This window comes from Scyliorhinus torazame, chromosome 2 (genome assembly GCF_047496885.1).
Source record: "Scyliorhinus torazame isolate Kashiwa2021f chromosome 2, sScyTor2.1, whole genome shotgun sequence".
NCBI classification, from domain to species: Eukaryota; Metazoa; Chordata; class Chondrichthyes; order Carcharhiniformes; family Scyliorhinidae; genus Scyliorhinus; species Scyliorhinus torazame.
The window spans coordinates 220816667-220831427 of NC_092708.1; the positions used below are offsets into that span (position 1 = coordinate 220816667).

The 14761-nt window shown below is 50.7% G+C and overlaps 1 protein-coding gene across 1 annotated transcript in view; it reads left to right on the top strand.

Moving 5' to 3' along the window:
- Positions 1-14761, top strand: part of trpm2 (transient receptor potential cation channel, subfamily M, member 2) — a 350526-nt gene that overhangs the window by 33860 nt on the left and 301905 nt on the right. Inside the window, exon 3 of the mRNA XM_072484225.1 lies at positions 398-609. Within this exon, the coding sequence (XP_072340326.1) occupies positions 412-609 (198 nt within the window). The 5' untranslated portion in view covers positions 398-411. The remainder of the gene's footprint in view (positions 1-397; positions 610-14761) is intronic.

Below are 14761 nucleotides of genomic sequence, written 5' to 3' on the forward strand. Positions count from 1 at the left end.
TCTTTCTCATGACACTAAGGGTGGGATTTACTGGGCCATACCCACTAGCTGGATCTTCCACCCCACCGAAGTTAAAAACAGAAAATACTGGATAAAGTCAGCGGGTCTGGCAGCATCTGTGGGGAGAGAAACAGTTAACGCTTTGTCTCCATGTGACTCTTCTACAGAGAAGAAAGTTAATTGGACTTTTCATCGGTTCACTGCATCCGCCGTGGGGGGCTCACTGAGCTAGGGCCGAGTAGCCCTGGCCAAAGAGTGGGGAATCCTCCACTTTCCCGACAATTTAAAAACTTTAAAGACTTGTATTTGTTGGTCTCATCATTTCTCCTATTCTTCTCCATGTTGCTAGTGTTTAGTATTAAAACCTCTTGTAACGCAACTCCTCCCTTTTGCACAGGATTGAAGCTAATTATGTGTGCGAAGACAACAGAAGTTAGAGGAATGTGCTCTTCTGAGGAGCAAAACATCAACAAGATCCACTCTCTGCAAGCAGAAAATTATGATCAACGTAAAACCATGTACAACAGTGATGTGTTGAACACCATCAAAAGAAGCCCCAGTTTTATCAAGACCGGGAAAGGTTCAGCTAAAGTAACCTTCGAAGAACAGGTAAAGTCTACAGCAGATTGAGCGGACAATATTCTGATTCAAATGACTTGTGTGATTATCAAAGAGAGCACGAATAGTGCTTTCCACTCGAAGAAGCTAGTATCCCCATCAAATTCTTCCAGGGCAGCTAGAGCAATGGTTAGATAGGGAGTAAAATATCTTCTGTGCTATTTCATCAAGTACACACATACACATCAAATACATTCACATACCCTATGCTTAGATACAATAAAGCTCTCTATACACTCATTTCAAAGATACCCAGGACTGAAGCAGCACAGGTTAGACAAAGCATAAAGTTCCCGCTACACTTTGGCATCAAACACGCCCAGAAAAGCTGCAGCGTAACACAAACAGAGTAAAACTCTGATTATCATTAAACAGACTGGCATTGGGCAGATACAACATAGGTTAGGTATGGAGTCAAGCTCATTCCCCAATTTTCCATCAGAGGGAGCAAGATAATACAAGGATGAGATGTCTGGAATTAAAAGTCTAGTGCTGGCCATGAAACTATTGTCAATTATTGTAAAAACCCATCAAGTTCACTATTGCCCTTTAGGGTAGGAAACCTGCTGTTCTTTTCTTACCTGCTCTGGTCTACATGTGACTCCAAGCCTACAGCAATGTGTTTGATTTTGAAACGGCCTAGAAAGTCACTCAGTTCAAGGACAATTAGGGATGGGCAATAAATGCTGGCTCAGCCAGTGACAGCTGGTAGGATTTCACAAACCCAGGCCAGATGGTGGGGGGTGAATGTAATGCAACATGAGTCCAAGGACCCGGTTGAGGCCGTACTCATGTGTGCGGAACTTGGCGATATGTTTCTGTTCGGCGATTCTGCATTGTCGCACGTCCTGAAGGCTGCCTTGGAGAACTCTTACCCGAAGATCAGAGGCTGAATGCCCTTGACTGCTGAAGTGTTCCTCGACTGGAAGAGAAAATTCCTGTCTGCCAATTGTTGCGCAATGTCCGTTCATTAACCGGGACCTTGGATTGATGTCTCATTACATTCACCCCCCCACCCTCTGGCCTGGGCTTGCGAAATCCTACCAACTATCCTGGCTTGAGACAATTCACACCTCTTTAATCTGTGATTATCCCTCTCTCCAATTGCTCCGTCTGGACCTGTAGACTTAATTACCTGCAAAGATTCGTATTCAAAGTATCATCTTGCATTTTTGACTTTGTCTATATCTATGTTTCTGGAACCCACCTCTTTATTCACCTGAGGAAGGAGCAGTGCTCCGAAAGCTAGTGATTCGAAACAAACCTGTTGGACTTTAACCTGGTGTTGTAAGACTTCTTACTGTGCATAGATTAGATACACCATGGAGAGCCCTCTACATCATCCTGGCAAACACTACTGGAGAGTTCGAGCTGCAGCTTCTGAGAGTATCAGGTCTTTGAGCATAAACTGTAAAAGATAAAGGAGAAGATCTATGGGAAGCAGTGCACAAGGCAACCTTGGAACCATGGAGCAGCAGGTAGTTTGGTGCTGGGGGGCTGCTGAGGAAGGAAAGGAACAGAAATGTTCTAGTTCTAGGGGGATTCAGCAATGAATCCCCCTAGTGTTTGGGCCGGAAAGTGGAGCTGACTCCACAAAAGATCAGCCATGATCTTATTGAATGGTGGAGCAGGCTCGAGGGGCCAGATGGCCTACTCCTGCTCCTAGTTCTTATGTTCTTATTAAAGGGAAAGATAGCACTTTCCCCAGTCATGATTGAGAGACTCAAAAAAGTATCTGCTGAACTGGTGCCAGGGAATGAATATCTCAGAGCAACTAAAGGGGAACTTTGGAAGGGGTGGGAGGGGAGGTCTTTCAAAGAATTGATGGATTTCGGGAATGTGCAGGAAAATAGAGTTGATGTGGAAGATCAGGCGCGATTGTGTTGAAGCAAGCTCAAGGGGCTTACTCCCACTCCTATTTCTGATGCTCTATATTCCTATGAAAGGGCAAATAGAGCTGCAGAAAGAGCATTAAACCAATAAAGTCAGGGGATTAGAGAAATGAAAAGAATATTCAAAATAAACTAAAAAGTGATAACAGGAATCAGAGCGAAGTTTCTGCAGATAAGGTTAGATGAAGTGAGAGGAGGATTTGTGAAGCATAAACACCAGTTGGTCAAATACCCTGTTTCTGTGCTGTAATTTCTAAGGGCTCGACACAGCCGGTGGATGCTGGGAGAGGCCTCCTCTAGGAACCACTTGGCTCAGCATGCCTCCCATTGTGGGCGGGATCATTATTTGGCAAATCTGCATACTAGAGTGAGCAGCTTGTCTCACTCTAATGCACAGCTCGCCTGATCTATTCGAGGAGTTGGGATGTAACTCCTCCGGCGAGCGCTGTTCAGCACTGGTCCCCACATTTTTAACTGCTGTCCCTGATGTGTTATGTACTCTGGGATAACCACAGGCTGCAACTGGATGCAGCTTTAACCAAAAGATACTCCAGACCTTGAAGTTAGTTCAATCTGATTTATTGAACCAGTAACACAGTTAGCACAGTTCTCTATGAGTTCGACTCTCTGCTAATCTAAGTGTGGTTACTCTGTCTGACTGAACCAGACTAGCTCTTAGCCACGTGCTGGACGTGTGATACTGTACATACACCCTGACTCACTCTGTAGATGTTCATCAGTGGAAACAGGCGGAGTGTGAGTGCCTCGTGCCTTTTATAGTGAGATACCACCGGAGTGTCCTGCCTGCTCATTGGTCATGTCCTGTTCTCTGTGTTCATTAACTGCCTGTCTGTGCCTGTCTGTACATCATTATCTGCATGTCTGCATATCATGACATCTCCCCTTTTTAAAAATGTTTTTTTGGCACATGGGAACATACATACATGTGGTGGCATATATTAACATATTTACAAGCGGTGTCATATGTGAACATATTTACATGTGAAGGCAGCTGTCTAATGTGAGAAAACCGAACATAGCAAACAAAACAAATGTTCATAAGTCCAGTGTCTGGGGCTTGCGCCTGACCCTTGTCGACCGCCGGAGAGATGGTGGTGGGGACGACGGCGCCTTGACAGGCGGGATGGAAGCCTGACTGGTGGCCTCGTAGTTCGAGGTATCAGGAGGTTGCAAAACAACGGACGGAAACGGAGAAGAAAGCAATTGCGGGCAGGCAACTTTGCGCAGTGCCCGTCTGTTTCGTCACACAACAGAACCATCAGCCATACGTACAACATACGAGCGGGGCGCAGCCTGTCGAACAACGACTGCTGGAGCAGACCAGCCACCATCCGGTATCTTGATCCTGACAGTGTCTGCCGGGGATAACATGGGCAAATCGGTGGCATGAGCATCATAGCCCTGCTTTTGCTGGTTTCGGAGCTGCTGCACCTTCTGCAACACCGGGAGGTGATCCAGGTCGGGCAGGTGTATGGCTGGAAGTGTCGTCCACAGGTCCCTGTTCATCAGGAGTTGAACCAGTGACATGCCAGTGGACAGTGGGGTCGCCCTGTCCGCAAGCAGCGTGAGGTAGATGTCAGAAGCAGAATCCGCGGCCTTGCAGACGAGCTGTTTCACAATGTGCACCCCTTTTTCAACCTTCCCATTGGACTGCGGATAGTGTGGGCTGGAAGTGACATGTTTGAAATGGTATGACTTGGCAAACATAGACCACTCGTGGCTGTTGAAGCACGGGCCATTGTCACTCATGACAGTGAGTGGGATACCGTGCCTGGAGAACGTCTCCTTACAGTCCTTGATGACGGTCCGAGATGTGAGGTCTGAGAGCTTCATGACTTCAGGGTAATTGGAGAAATAGTCAATAATCAACACGTGGTCATGACCATTCGCACGAAAGAGGTCGATGCCAACCTTGGACCACGGGGAGGTCTCGATTTCATGCTGCTGGAGCGCCTCCTTGCTCTGCACTGGCTGGAAGCGTTGACAGGTCACACAGTTGAGGACCATGTTCGCGATGTCCTGGTTAATACCGGGCCAGTAGACAGCCTGCCTGGCTCTGCGTCTGTACTTCTCGATGCCCAGGTGTCCCTCATGGATTGGGCGGAGCACCAAGCTCTGGAGACTGAGTGGAATGACAATCCGGTCCAGCTTGAGGAGGATACCATCAATCACCGTCAGGTCGTCCTGTACATTGTAAAATTGAGGGCACTGCCCTTTCTGCCAGCCATTGGCGAGGTGGTGCATGACACGCTGCAAGAGGGGATCTTTGGCTGTCTCCTCGCGGATACGAACCACCTTCTCATCAGATGCCGGGAGGGTGCTAGCATACAGCTGCACCTGTGATTCAATCTGCTGGATGATTTCCAGCGGTTCACTAGGCAATGTGATGGAGCGGGACAATGCATCAGTGATGATGAGCTCCTTGCCAGGCGTGTACACTAAGTCAAAGTCATACCTTCTGAGTTTGAGGAGGATGTGCTGCAACCGAGGCGCCATGTCGTTCAGTTCCTTGTGGATAAGAGGCCGATGATCTGTCTCGACAGTGAATGTTGGCAGGCCGTAGACATAGTTGTGAAACTTGAGAACGCCACTGAGAAGACCCAGGCATTCCTTCTCTATTTGCGCATACCTTGTTTCGGTGGGCGTCATGGCCCTCGATGCGTAGGCTACCGGTGCCCAGGATGAAGTGTCATCGCGTTGAAGCAGCACCGCACCGATGCCATCCTGGCTCGCATCTGTTGAGATCTTCGTCTCCCTGTCTGGGTCGAAAAATGCCAAGACGGGTGCAGTGGTGAGCTTGGCTTTCAGCTCCAACCACTCTGCCTGATGTGCTGCCTTCCACTCAAAGGCAGTGGACTTTTTCACCAGGTTTCGTAAGGCCGTGGTGTGTGAGGCTAGGTTTGGGATTAACTTGCCCAGAAAATTGATCATGCCCAGGAAGCGCAACGCCGCCTTCTTGTCTTCAGGGACCTTCATGGCTTCAAAAGCTTTGACCTTATCTGTGTCCGGGCGCACGCCCTGCTGAGAGATCTGGTCACCTAGGAACTTGAGTGTCGACATGCCAAAGCAACATTTGGACCTGTTCAGCTTCAGGCCATTGGCATGGACACGGCGGAATACCTGCTGGAGACGGGAAACATGCTCTTCAGGGGTCGTGGACCATATGATGATGTCGTCCATGTACACACAAACCCCTTCAATGCCCTCCATCATCTGCTCCATGATGCGATGGAAGATCCCCGATGCCGAGACAATGCCAAACGGCATGCGATAATAGCAGTATCTGGCAAACGGTGTGTTGAAGGTGCAGAACCTTCTGCTGGGCTCATCCAGCTGGATTTGCCAAAATCCATGTCCCGCATCTCACTTGGTGAAAAAAACGTGCGTGTGCCATCTCACTGGTGAGTTCCTCCCGCTTCGGGATGGGGTAGTGTTCACGCATCATATTCTTATTGAGATCCTTGGGATCAATGCAGATGCGCAGGTCTCCCGAAGGCTTTCTAACACATACCATCGAGCTGAGCCAGTCAGTCAGTTCGGTTACCTTGGAAATGATGCCCTGTTGCTTAAGATCCTTGAGCTGTGCCTTCAGGCGCTCTCTCAGCGGAGCCGGGACCCGGCGTGGTGCATGGACTACTGGCTTGGCATCAGGTCATAGCAGAATCTTGTATCGATATGTCAGCGTGCCCTCCCGATCGAACACATCCGGATACTGAGCGAGGATGTTGTCAATGCCGGCCTGAAGATCCACATTGGAGGACGTCGTTGTGTAAACCCGCTGCATGAGGTTCAGCTGCTTGCAGGCATGCTCGCCAAGTAGGGATGCTCCGTCTGGCTTGATAATTTCAAAACGTAACCGTGCATGGGTACTCCGGTTGGAGAGGAGTAGATGGCAGGATCCCAGTGCCGTGATGGCATTTCCATTGTAGTCCAGGAGCCTGCAGGAAGGACCTTGGGGGACTTCTTGATGCGTTTCAAATCTGCCTGTGAGAGGAGGTTGGCAGAAGCACCTGTGTCCAGCTTAAACTGGATGGAGCAGTGGTTGACCTGCATCACCGCACGCCATTCGTCCGCAGAATCCACAGCGACGATGGATTTGTGATGAGTTGGATGTGGCATATTCACATTTGGTAATGATGCCCACACAGTAGGCGGAGTCCAGGCATTCTTCCTCTGGATCCGTTGTGCTGCCAGGATCAGAATCCTGTAATCGTTGTCGCACACTCTGAACGCGCCCTCGTTGGAATTGGGAGCGCTGGCCCCTGACTGGTGGTGCAGAACTGCACAAGGCTGCATCGTGTCCAGGCTTCCCGCAGTTTAAACATCGCCTGCCTCTTGCAGGGCAATGTTTTTTTAAGTGGGCGTTGCTGCAGTTCGAGCACGTCATGACGTCGGCATCCTGACGCTCCGCACGTCGTTGCACATGCGCAGTGCGGGTGTCGGCCGCGTCATTGTCCCGTTCGCATCGCGCATGCGTGGGGCCCCGGGAAAGCGCGTGAAATGGCCGCTTTCATCAATGCTGAGACGCTGCATCCGGGAGATGGCCTGTACACTCTCTGCCTCGTGGGGGGGGGGGCAAGTTTCTCATTTTCAGCTGATTTGTACTGGGCATAGCGATTTTTGGCGTGCTCATGCACTGTGCATGTTTCAATCGTGACTGGCAGGGTCATATGCTTGATTTTCCGTAGCTGCTCTCTCAGAGGATCAGAGTGAACTCCAAAAACGCTTTGGTCTCTGATCATGGAGGCAGCAATATCAACGAAGTTGCAGGGCAGCGCTAGCAGGCGGAGGTTAGTTAAGAAGGAGTTGAAAGATTCATCTTTACCTTGTAGACGCTGTTTGAATATGAAGCGCTCGAAGATTTCATTGGTGTCCACTTCACAGTGACTGTCAAACTTGTCCAGAATGGTCTGAACCTTTGTCTTGTCCTGGCCTTCGGTGAAGTGAAAAGAGTTGAAGAGTTCGTTGGCTTGATCACCCGCTGTCGAGAGGAGAAGCGCATCAGACGCACCCACGAGGTCTGAAGCTTTGTTGTACAGCAGAAACCTTTGCTTGAATGTCCGCCAGTTGGCACTGAGATTGCCGGAGGTCCTGAGCTGGTGAGGAGCCTCAATCTTTTCCATGGTGCCGGGATATTTTCGCCGGGGCTTTTCACAGTAACTTCATACTTGTGACAATAAAAGCTTATTATTATTTTCAATCACCTCCCTTCGTCATAAGGCCAGAAGTGGGGATTTCCGCTGATGGTTGCACAATTTTCAGCACCATTTGCGACTCCCCTGTCCACCATCTACAATGCACAAGTCAGGAGTGTGATGTAATATTGAAATGAAATTAAATTAAATGAAAATTGCCTATTGTCACAAGTAGGCTTCAAATGAAGTTGCTGTGAAAAGCCCCTAGTCGCCACATTCCGGCGCCTGTTTGGGGAGGCTGTTACAGGAATCGAACCGTGCTGCTGGCCTGCCTTGGTCTGCTTTCAAAGCCAGCAATTTAGCCCTGTGCTAAATAGCCCCCATTTGTTTAGATGAGTGCAGCTCGGGCAGCACGGTGGCACAGTGGGTTAGCCCTGCAGCTCACAGCACTGAGGTCCCAGGTTCGATCCCGGCTATGGGTCACTGTCTGTGTGGAATTTGCACATTCTCCCCATGTTTGCTCGGGTTTCGCCCCCACAACCCAAAGATGTGCAGACTAGGTGGATTGGCCATGCTAAAATTGCCCCTTTAGTGGAAAAAATTAATTGGGTATTCTAAATTTAAAAAAAAAACAGATGAGTGTAGCTCAAATTAAACTCAAAAATCTCAACACCATTCAGGGCAAAGCAGCCTGCTTGATTGTCACCCAATTCGCAAACATTCACTCCCTCAACCACTGACACAGAGTGGCAGCAGTATGTACCATCTACAAGATACACTGCAGGAATTCACCAAGACTCCTTGGACAGCGCATGACCAAACTAATGACCACAACCATCTAGAAAGAGAAGGATAGCAGATATGGAAGTTCCGTCCAAGACATACACCATTCAAACTTGGAAGGATATCACCGTTCCTTTGCTGGCGCTGGTCAAAATCCTGGAACTCTGTCCCTAATAACATTGTGGGTGTACCTACACCATATTGACTGCATAGGTTTAAGAAGGCATCTCACCACCAGCTTCTCAAGGTCAATTTGAGGTGGGCAGTAAATATTGGCCTAGCCAGTGATGCCCACACACCATGAATTAAAAAAAAACAGACTGCAGCAGGGCTAAAGGGTTAAATTATGACAAAAGCTTCATAGAATTGTTGTGTATTCTCTTGACTAAATTAAAGGCTGATCTAATTGGGATGTTTAAGACGATTAAAAGACTTTGACAGGATAGATAGCGAGAAATTATTTCCTCTAAATTTGTCCAGAATGAGAGAGCATAACCTTAAAATTAGAGCTAGGCCATGGGGTAGCATTGTAGCACAGTAGGTAGCACTGTTGCTTCACAGATCCAGGGTCTCGTGTTCGATTCCGGGCTTGGGTCACTGTCTGTGCAGAGTCTGCACGTTCTCCCCGTGTCTGTGTGGGTTTCCTCCGTCGTGTTGCGTGTTCTGATACACAAATGAACCAACACGGTTGTAGATGGTACAGCTCTGTTTTATTATTCTGTACAATAATAACTATTAATTTCTGGCTGTGGTTCGTACTTTACCAGCTAACCTGTGGACCCAGCCCTAGCACTATCTTGGTGAGGCACTCAGCACATGGTGTATGTCTGAGTGGCACGCTGTGAGCTCTGTGCTCTGAGCTATCTCCTGGTAGAATGAGCGGGAGCTGTGGTGTTCCCTGTTTTATAGTGCGTGTGCTCTCACTGGTGATTGGCTGCGATGTTGTGTGTGTGTTGGTTGGTCCAACTACCTGCCCATCAGTGTGTGTGTGTGTGATTGCACCATGATATGTTAATGTGGATATCATGACATCTCCCCTTTTCACAAGGATATGTGCCGATATGGTAATAAATATTGGTGTGTACTGAGTGCATCTGAGTATGTGTGTGCAATATTTACAACATGTACATGAGACCAAACTATATACATAGGAAGGTGTCAGGTGCAACAGAGCAACGAGGTTGTACCACGAACAAAACAAGTGCAATCAGCAAATATCGAAAGAGAACTTCTGGAACGACGAGAAAGAAACACGTTTACAGTATTGCAAAACAATTCAGTGAGTCCAATGTGCTAACAGGCTCATAAGTCCAGTCTATTAGGTGGGCGACGAATTTGGGTTGACCGCCTCAAGTGTGGGTCAGGATCCACCGGCTGAGGAATGAGCCTGGCCACGGGCGAGAGAGGAATAGGCAGAGTGGCAGGAAGCTCAACAAAGTCGACATCAGGGACAACAGGAGGAAGTGGCACCGGTGCATGATCACGTAGCGAGCGCGGAAACAGCCGAAGGGTCCGACGATTGTGCCGGCGAATGGAGCCATCAGGCAGGCGAACCAGGAACGAGCGGGGAGCCACGTGGCGGAGAACCTCGGCGGTTGCTGACCAGCCACCCTCCGGTAGGTGTATGCGGACGTTGTCTCCAGGCACCAGGGCAGGAAGATCAGTTGCCCGAGCGTCATGTGCCACCTTCGGCTGAGCACGCTGCTGTCGCATCCTTTGCAGTACTGGAGCATGGTCGGGTTTAGGAACATGAATGGACGGCACAGTGGTCCTGAGGGTGCGACCCATCAACAGCTGGGCTGGCGAGAGGCCCGTGGACAGTGGGGCCGAGCGATAGGCCAGCAGGGCTAAACAGAAGTCAGATCCGGCATCAGCAGCCTTGCAGAGGAGCCGCTTCACGATATGGACGCCCTTTTCCGCCTTGCCATTGGACTGGGGATGCAGAGGGCTGGATGTCACGTGTGTGAAGTCGTATGAAACGGCAAAAGAAGACCATTCTTGGCTCGCAAAACAGGGCCGGTTGTCAGACATGACAGTGAGCGGGATTCCATGGCGAGCGAAGGTTTTTTTGCATGCTCTGATTACAGCTGATGATGTCAAGTCGTGCAGGTGTATGACATCCGGATAATTTGAAAAATAGTCAATTATAATGACGTAGTCCCTGCCGAGCGCATGAAAGAGGTCCACACCCACCTTTGCCCAGGGGAACGTGACCAACTCATGGGGCTGGAGTGTCTCACGGGGTTGCGCCGGCTGAAGCCTTTGGCAGGTGGGACAGTTGAGCACCATGTTAGCGATGTCGTCGCTGATGCCCGGCCAGTACACAGCTTCTCGGGCCCTCCGCCTGCACTTTTCAACTCCGAGATGGCCTTCGTGCAGTTGTTCGAGGACAAGCCGATGCATGCTGTGTGGGATCACAATCCGGTCCAACTTTAGGAGGACACCATCAACGACGGCCAAGTCGTCCCGGACATTGTGGGCACTGCCCCTTGAGCCACCCTTCTGTCATGTGGCGCATCACACGTTGTAGAAGGGGGTCAGCTGCAGTCTCACGGTGAATGTGGGCCAGACGTGCATCAGTAGCTGGCAGATTGGCCGATGTGAAGGCTACTTGTGCGTCGACCTGACAAACGAACCCCTTCGATTTGGACGGTGTGTTCACTGCTCTGGACAGGGCATCCGCGATGATGAGGTTCTTTCCCGGGGTGTAGACAAGTTGGAAGTCGTACCTCCGGAGCTTGAGCAGAATGCGCTGGATGCGAGGGGTCATATCGTTGAGGTTCTTCTGAATGATGCCGACCAGGGGGCGATGGTCGGTCTCCACAGTGAACTACCCATACACATAATCGTGGAATTTGTCGATGCCGGTCAACAAACCCAGGCACTCCTTTTCAATCTGCGCATAGCGCTGTTCTGTGGGGGTCATGGCCCGCGAGGCATAGGCGACCGGGGCCCATGATGCAGTGTCGTCCCGTTGCAGGAGGACCGCCCCAATGCCGGACTGGCTGGCATCAGTCGAGATCTTTGTATCTCGAGCAGTGTCGAAGAACGCCAATACCGGGGCGGTGGTGAGCTTGATCTTGAGCTCCTCCCATTCCTTCTGGTGTGCGGGCAGCCACTGGAATTCCGTTGTCTTCTTGACCAGGTGGCGAAGAGCCGTTGTGTGGGAGGCAAGGTTGGGAATAAACTTCCCCAGGAAGTTGACCATCACAAGAAAGCGTAGCACTGCCTTCTTGTCTGCTGGCTGTGGCATGGCTGCGATGGCTGCCACTTTGTCGGCATCCGGCCGCACCCCTGACCGGGATATGTGGTCCCCCAGAAACTTTAGCTCAGTTTGGTCGGTTGAGGCGCAGGCCCTGATCTCGTATCTGAGCAAAGATGCGCTGGAGACGACTGATGTGCTCCTGTGGTGTGGGGGAACAAATGATGACTTCGTCAACATAGACTCGTACCCCTTCGGTGCCCTCCATCACCTGTTCCATGATGCGATAAAACACCTTGGATGCCAAGATGATGCCAAACAGCATCCTATTGTAGCAGTATCTGCCAAAGGGAGTGTTGAACGTGCACAGCTTCCTGCTGGACTGATCCAGTTTAATCTGCCAAAAACCCTTTGAGGCATCAAGCTTGGTGAAAATTTTAGCCCGGGCCATTTCGCTCGTGATCGCTTCCCGTTTGGGTATGGGGTAGTGTTCCCTCATGATGTTGTTGTTCAGGTCTTTCGGGTCGATGCAGATCCGGAGCTCGCCGGATGGCTTTTTTACGCTCACCATGGAGTTAACCCATGGCGTTGGCTCCGTGACCCGGGAAAGCACTCCTTGGTCCTGCAGGTCCTGCAGCTGCTGCTTGAGGCGGTCCTTGAGTGGTGCTGGGACTCTACGAGGTGCGTGAATGACCGGGGTGGCATCCGGTTTGAGCCGTATTCTGTAAGTGTAGGGCAGTGTGTCCATGCCTTAGAAAACCTCCTAGTTGTGGGTGAGGAGCGAGTGGAGCTGCGCCCTAAAGTCTGCATCCGGGAAATCGGACGTGCCTTCTGGAGACAGAGTGTGTACCCGCTGAACGAGGTGGAGGATCTTGCACGCCTGTGCGCCTAACAGAGAGTCCTTCGAGGATCCAACGATCTCAAAAGACAATGTGTCTTTATGTGAGTTGTGTGTAACCTCGAGCTGGCAGGACTCCATGGCCGGGATAACGTTTCCGTTATAATCAACCAGCTGACAGCGGGATGGCAGAATCGGTGGTTTAACCTTCAAGGTGTGGAAGGCTGACCATGCAAGGAGATTGGCGGAGGCACCAGTGTCTAGGCGGAATGTGATTGGTGATCGGTTGACCGTTAGGGTGGCACACCACTCATCGCCCGGATCAATGCTGTGCACTGGCATCGGCTGGTGGTTCCGACTTGGGGACATCCGGTTCTTGTTTATTACCGCAACGCGGAAGGGTTCCCGGTCGTCGGTATCACCGGTCAACACGTCTTCAGGGTATGACTCGGTGTATGCGGGCTGAATGGCCCGCACGTCCCTGCGAGGCTGGCAGAATTGCAGAGAGTTGGCAGGTTGAGCTGCTCGACAGCAGGCAGCGTAGTGGCCCATCCTGCCACAGCGGAGGCATTGTCGCGCTTTGGCCGGACATTGCCGCTTTAAGTGTGCGGATCCACAGTTGCCGCATGTCGTGACGTCATGGTGTTCGTTGCACCACCGCGCATGCGTGGTGCGGTCTTGCATAGAGCGCGCCTGCGCGTCCCGTCCCTCTGCATTGACGTCTCCTCTTTTGGCGCGGGAGGCCTCGGAAAGCGTGCAAAATGGCCGCCCTCGTCCGGGCCGTGGGCCGGGAAAAACTCGATCGACTGGACCCGCTCGGCCTCGTAGGACCCCTGCCATGACGATTCGGCCACCTGGAATTGGGAGTACCGGCTGGTCGCGTTTTCGTGGAGGACGCAGGTCTCGATGGCAGTCGCTAGGGTGAGGCGCTTTATTTTGAGGAGCGGCTGGCGTAGGGTGTCCGAGATGACTCCAAAAACTATCTGATCCCGAATCATGGAGTCGGAGGTGGCCTCATAGCCGCAGGACTGCGCGAGGATACGGAGGTGTGTCAAATAAGATTGAAAAAGCTCATCCTTACCCTGCAGGCGCTGCTGGAAGAGGTACCTCTCGAAGCTCTCATTAACTTCCACGCTGAAGTGTTCCTCAAATTTTAGCAGGACCGTCTTGTACTTCGTCTTGTCCTCGCCTTCCGCGAATGCCAGGGAGTTGTAGATGTGGATGGCGTGATGCCCCGCCGTGGAGAGGAGGAGGGCGATCTTCCTTGTGTCCGATGCATTCACTCTGTCTGTGGCTTCTAGGAAGAGTTGGATGCACTGTTTAAACAGCTTCCAGTTGACGCCAAGATTTCCAGCGGTCCGGAGCGGCTGCGGCGGGTTGATAGTTTCCATGGCGCAGGATGACAGGTTTCTGAAGAGGTGCAGGTAGGTCTCACAGTCGCTGGCGAGTTTCCAGTCCTGGTATCATGTCGTGTTGGGTGTTCCGATACACAAATGAACCACCACGGTTGTAGATGGTACAACTCTGTTTTATTATTCTGTACAATAATAACTACTAACTTCAGGCTGAGGTTCGTACTTCACCAGCTAACCTGTGGACCCAGCCCAAGCACCATCTTAGTGAGGCACTCAGCACATGGTGTATGTCTGAGTGGCACGCTGTGAGCTCTGTGCTCTGAGCTATCTCCTGCTGGAATGAGCGGGAACTGTGGTGTTCCCTGTTTTATAGTGCGTGTGCTCTCACTGGTGATTGGCTGCGATGCTGTGTGTGAGTTGGTTGGTCCAACTATCTGTCCATCAGTGTGTGTGTGTGATTGCACCATGATATGCTGATGTGGATATCATGACATCCGGGTGCTCCGGTTTCCTCCCACAAGTCCTGAAAGGCGTGCTTGTTAGGTGACTTGGACATTCCGAATTATCCCTCTGTGTACCCGAACAGGCGCCGGAATGTGGCAACTAGGGGATTTTAATAGTAACTTCATTGCAGTGTTAATATAAGCTGATTTGTGACAATAATAAAGATTATTATTATTATTGAGGTGCGATGTCAGAAAGCATTTGTTCACATAAAGGTAATGTAAATCCAGGAAACTTTTCCCCAAAAGCTATTGTGTTCAGTTTAATTTTTTAAAGCTAAATTGCCAGATGTTGTTCACAAGGCATAGTTCAGGGGGCAGCACGGTAGCCTTGTGGATAGCACAATTGCTTCACAGCTCCAGGGTCCCAGGTTCGATTCTGGCTTGGGTCACTGTCTGTGCGGAGTCTGCACG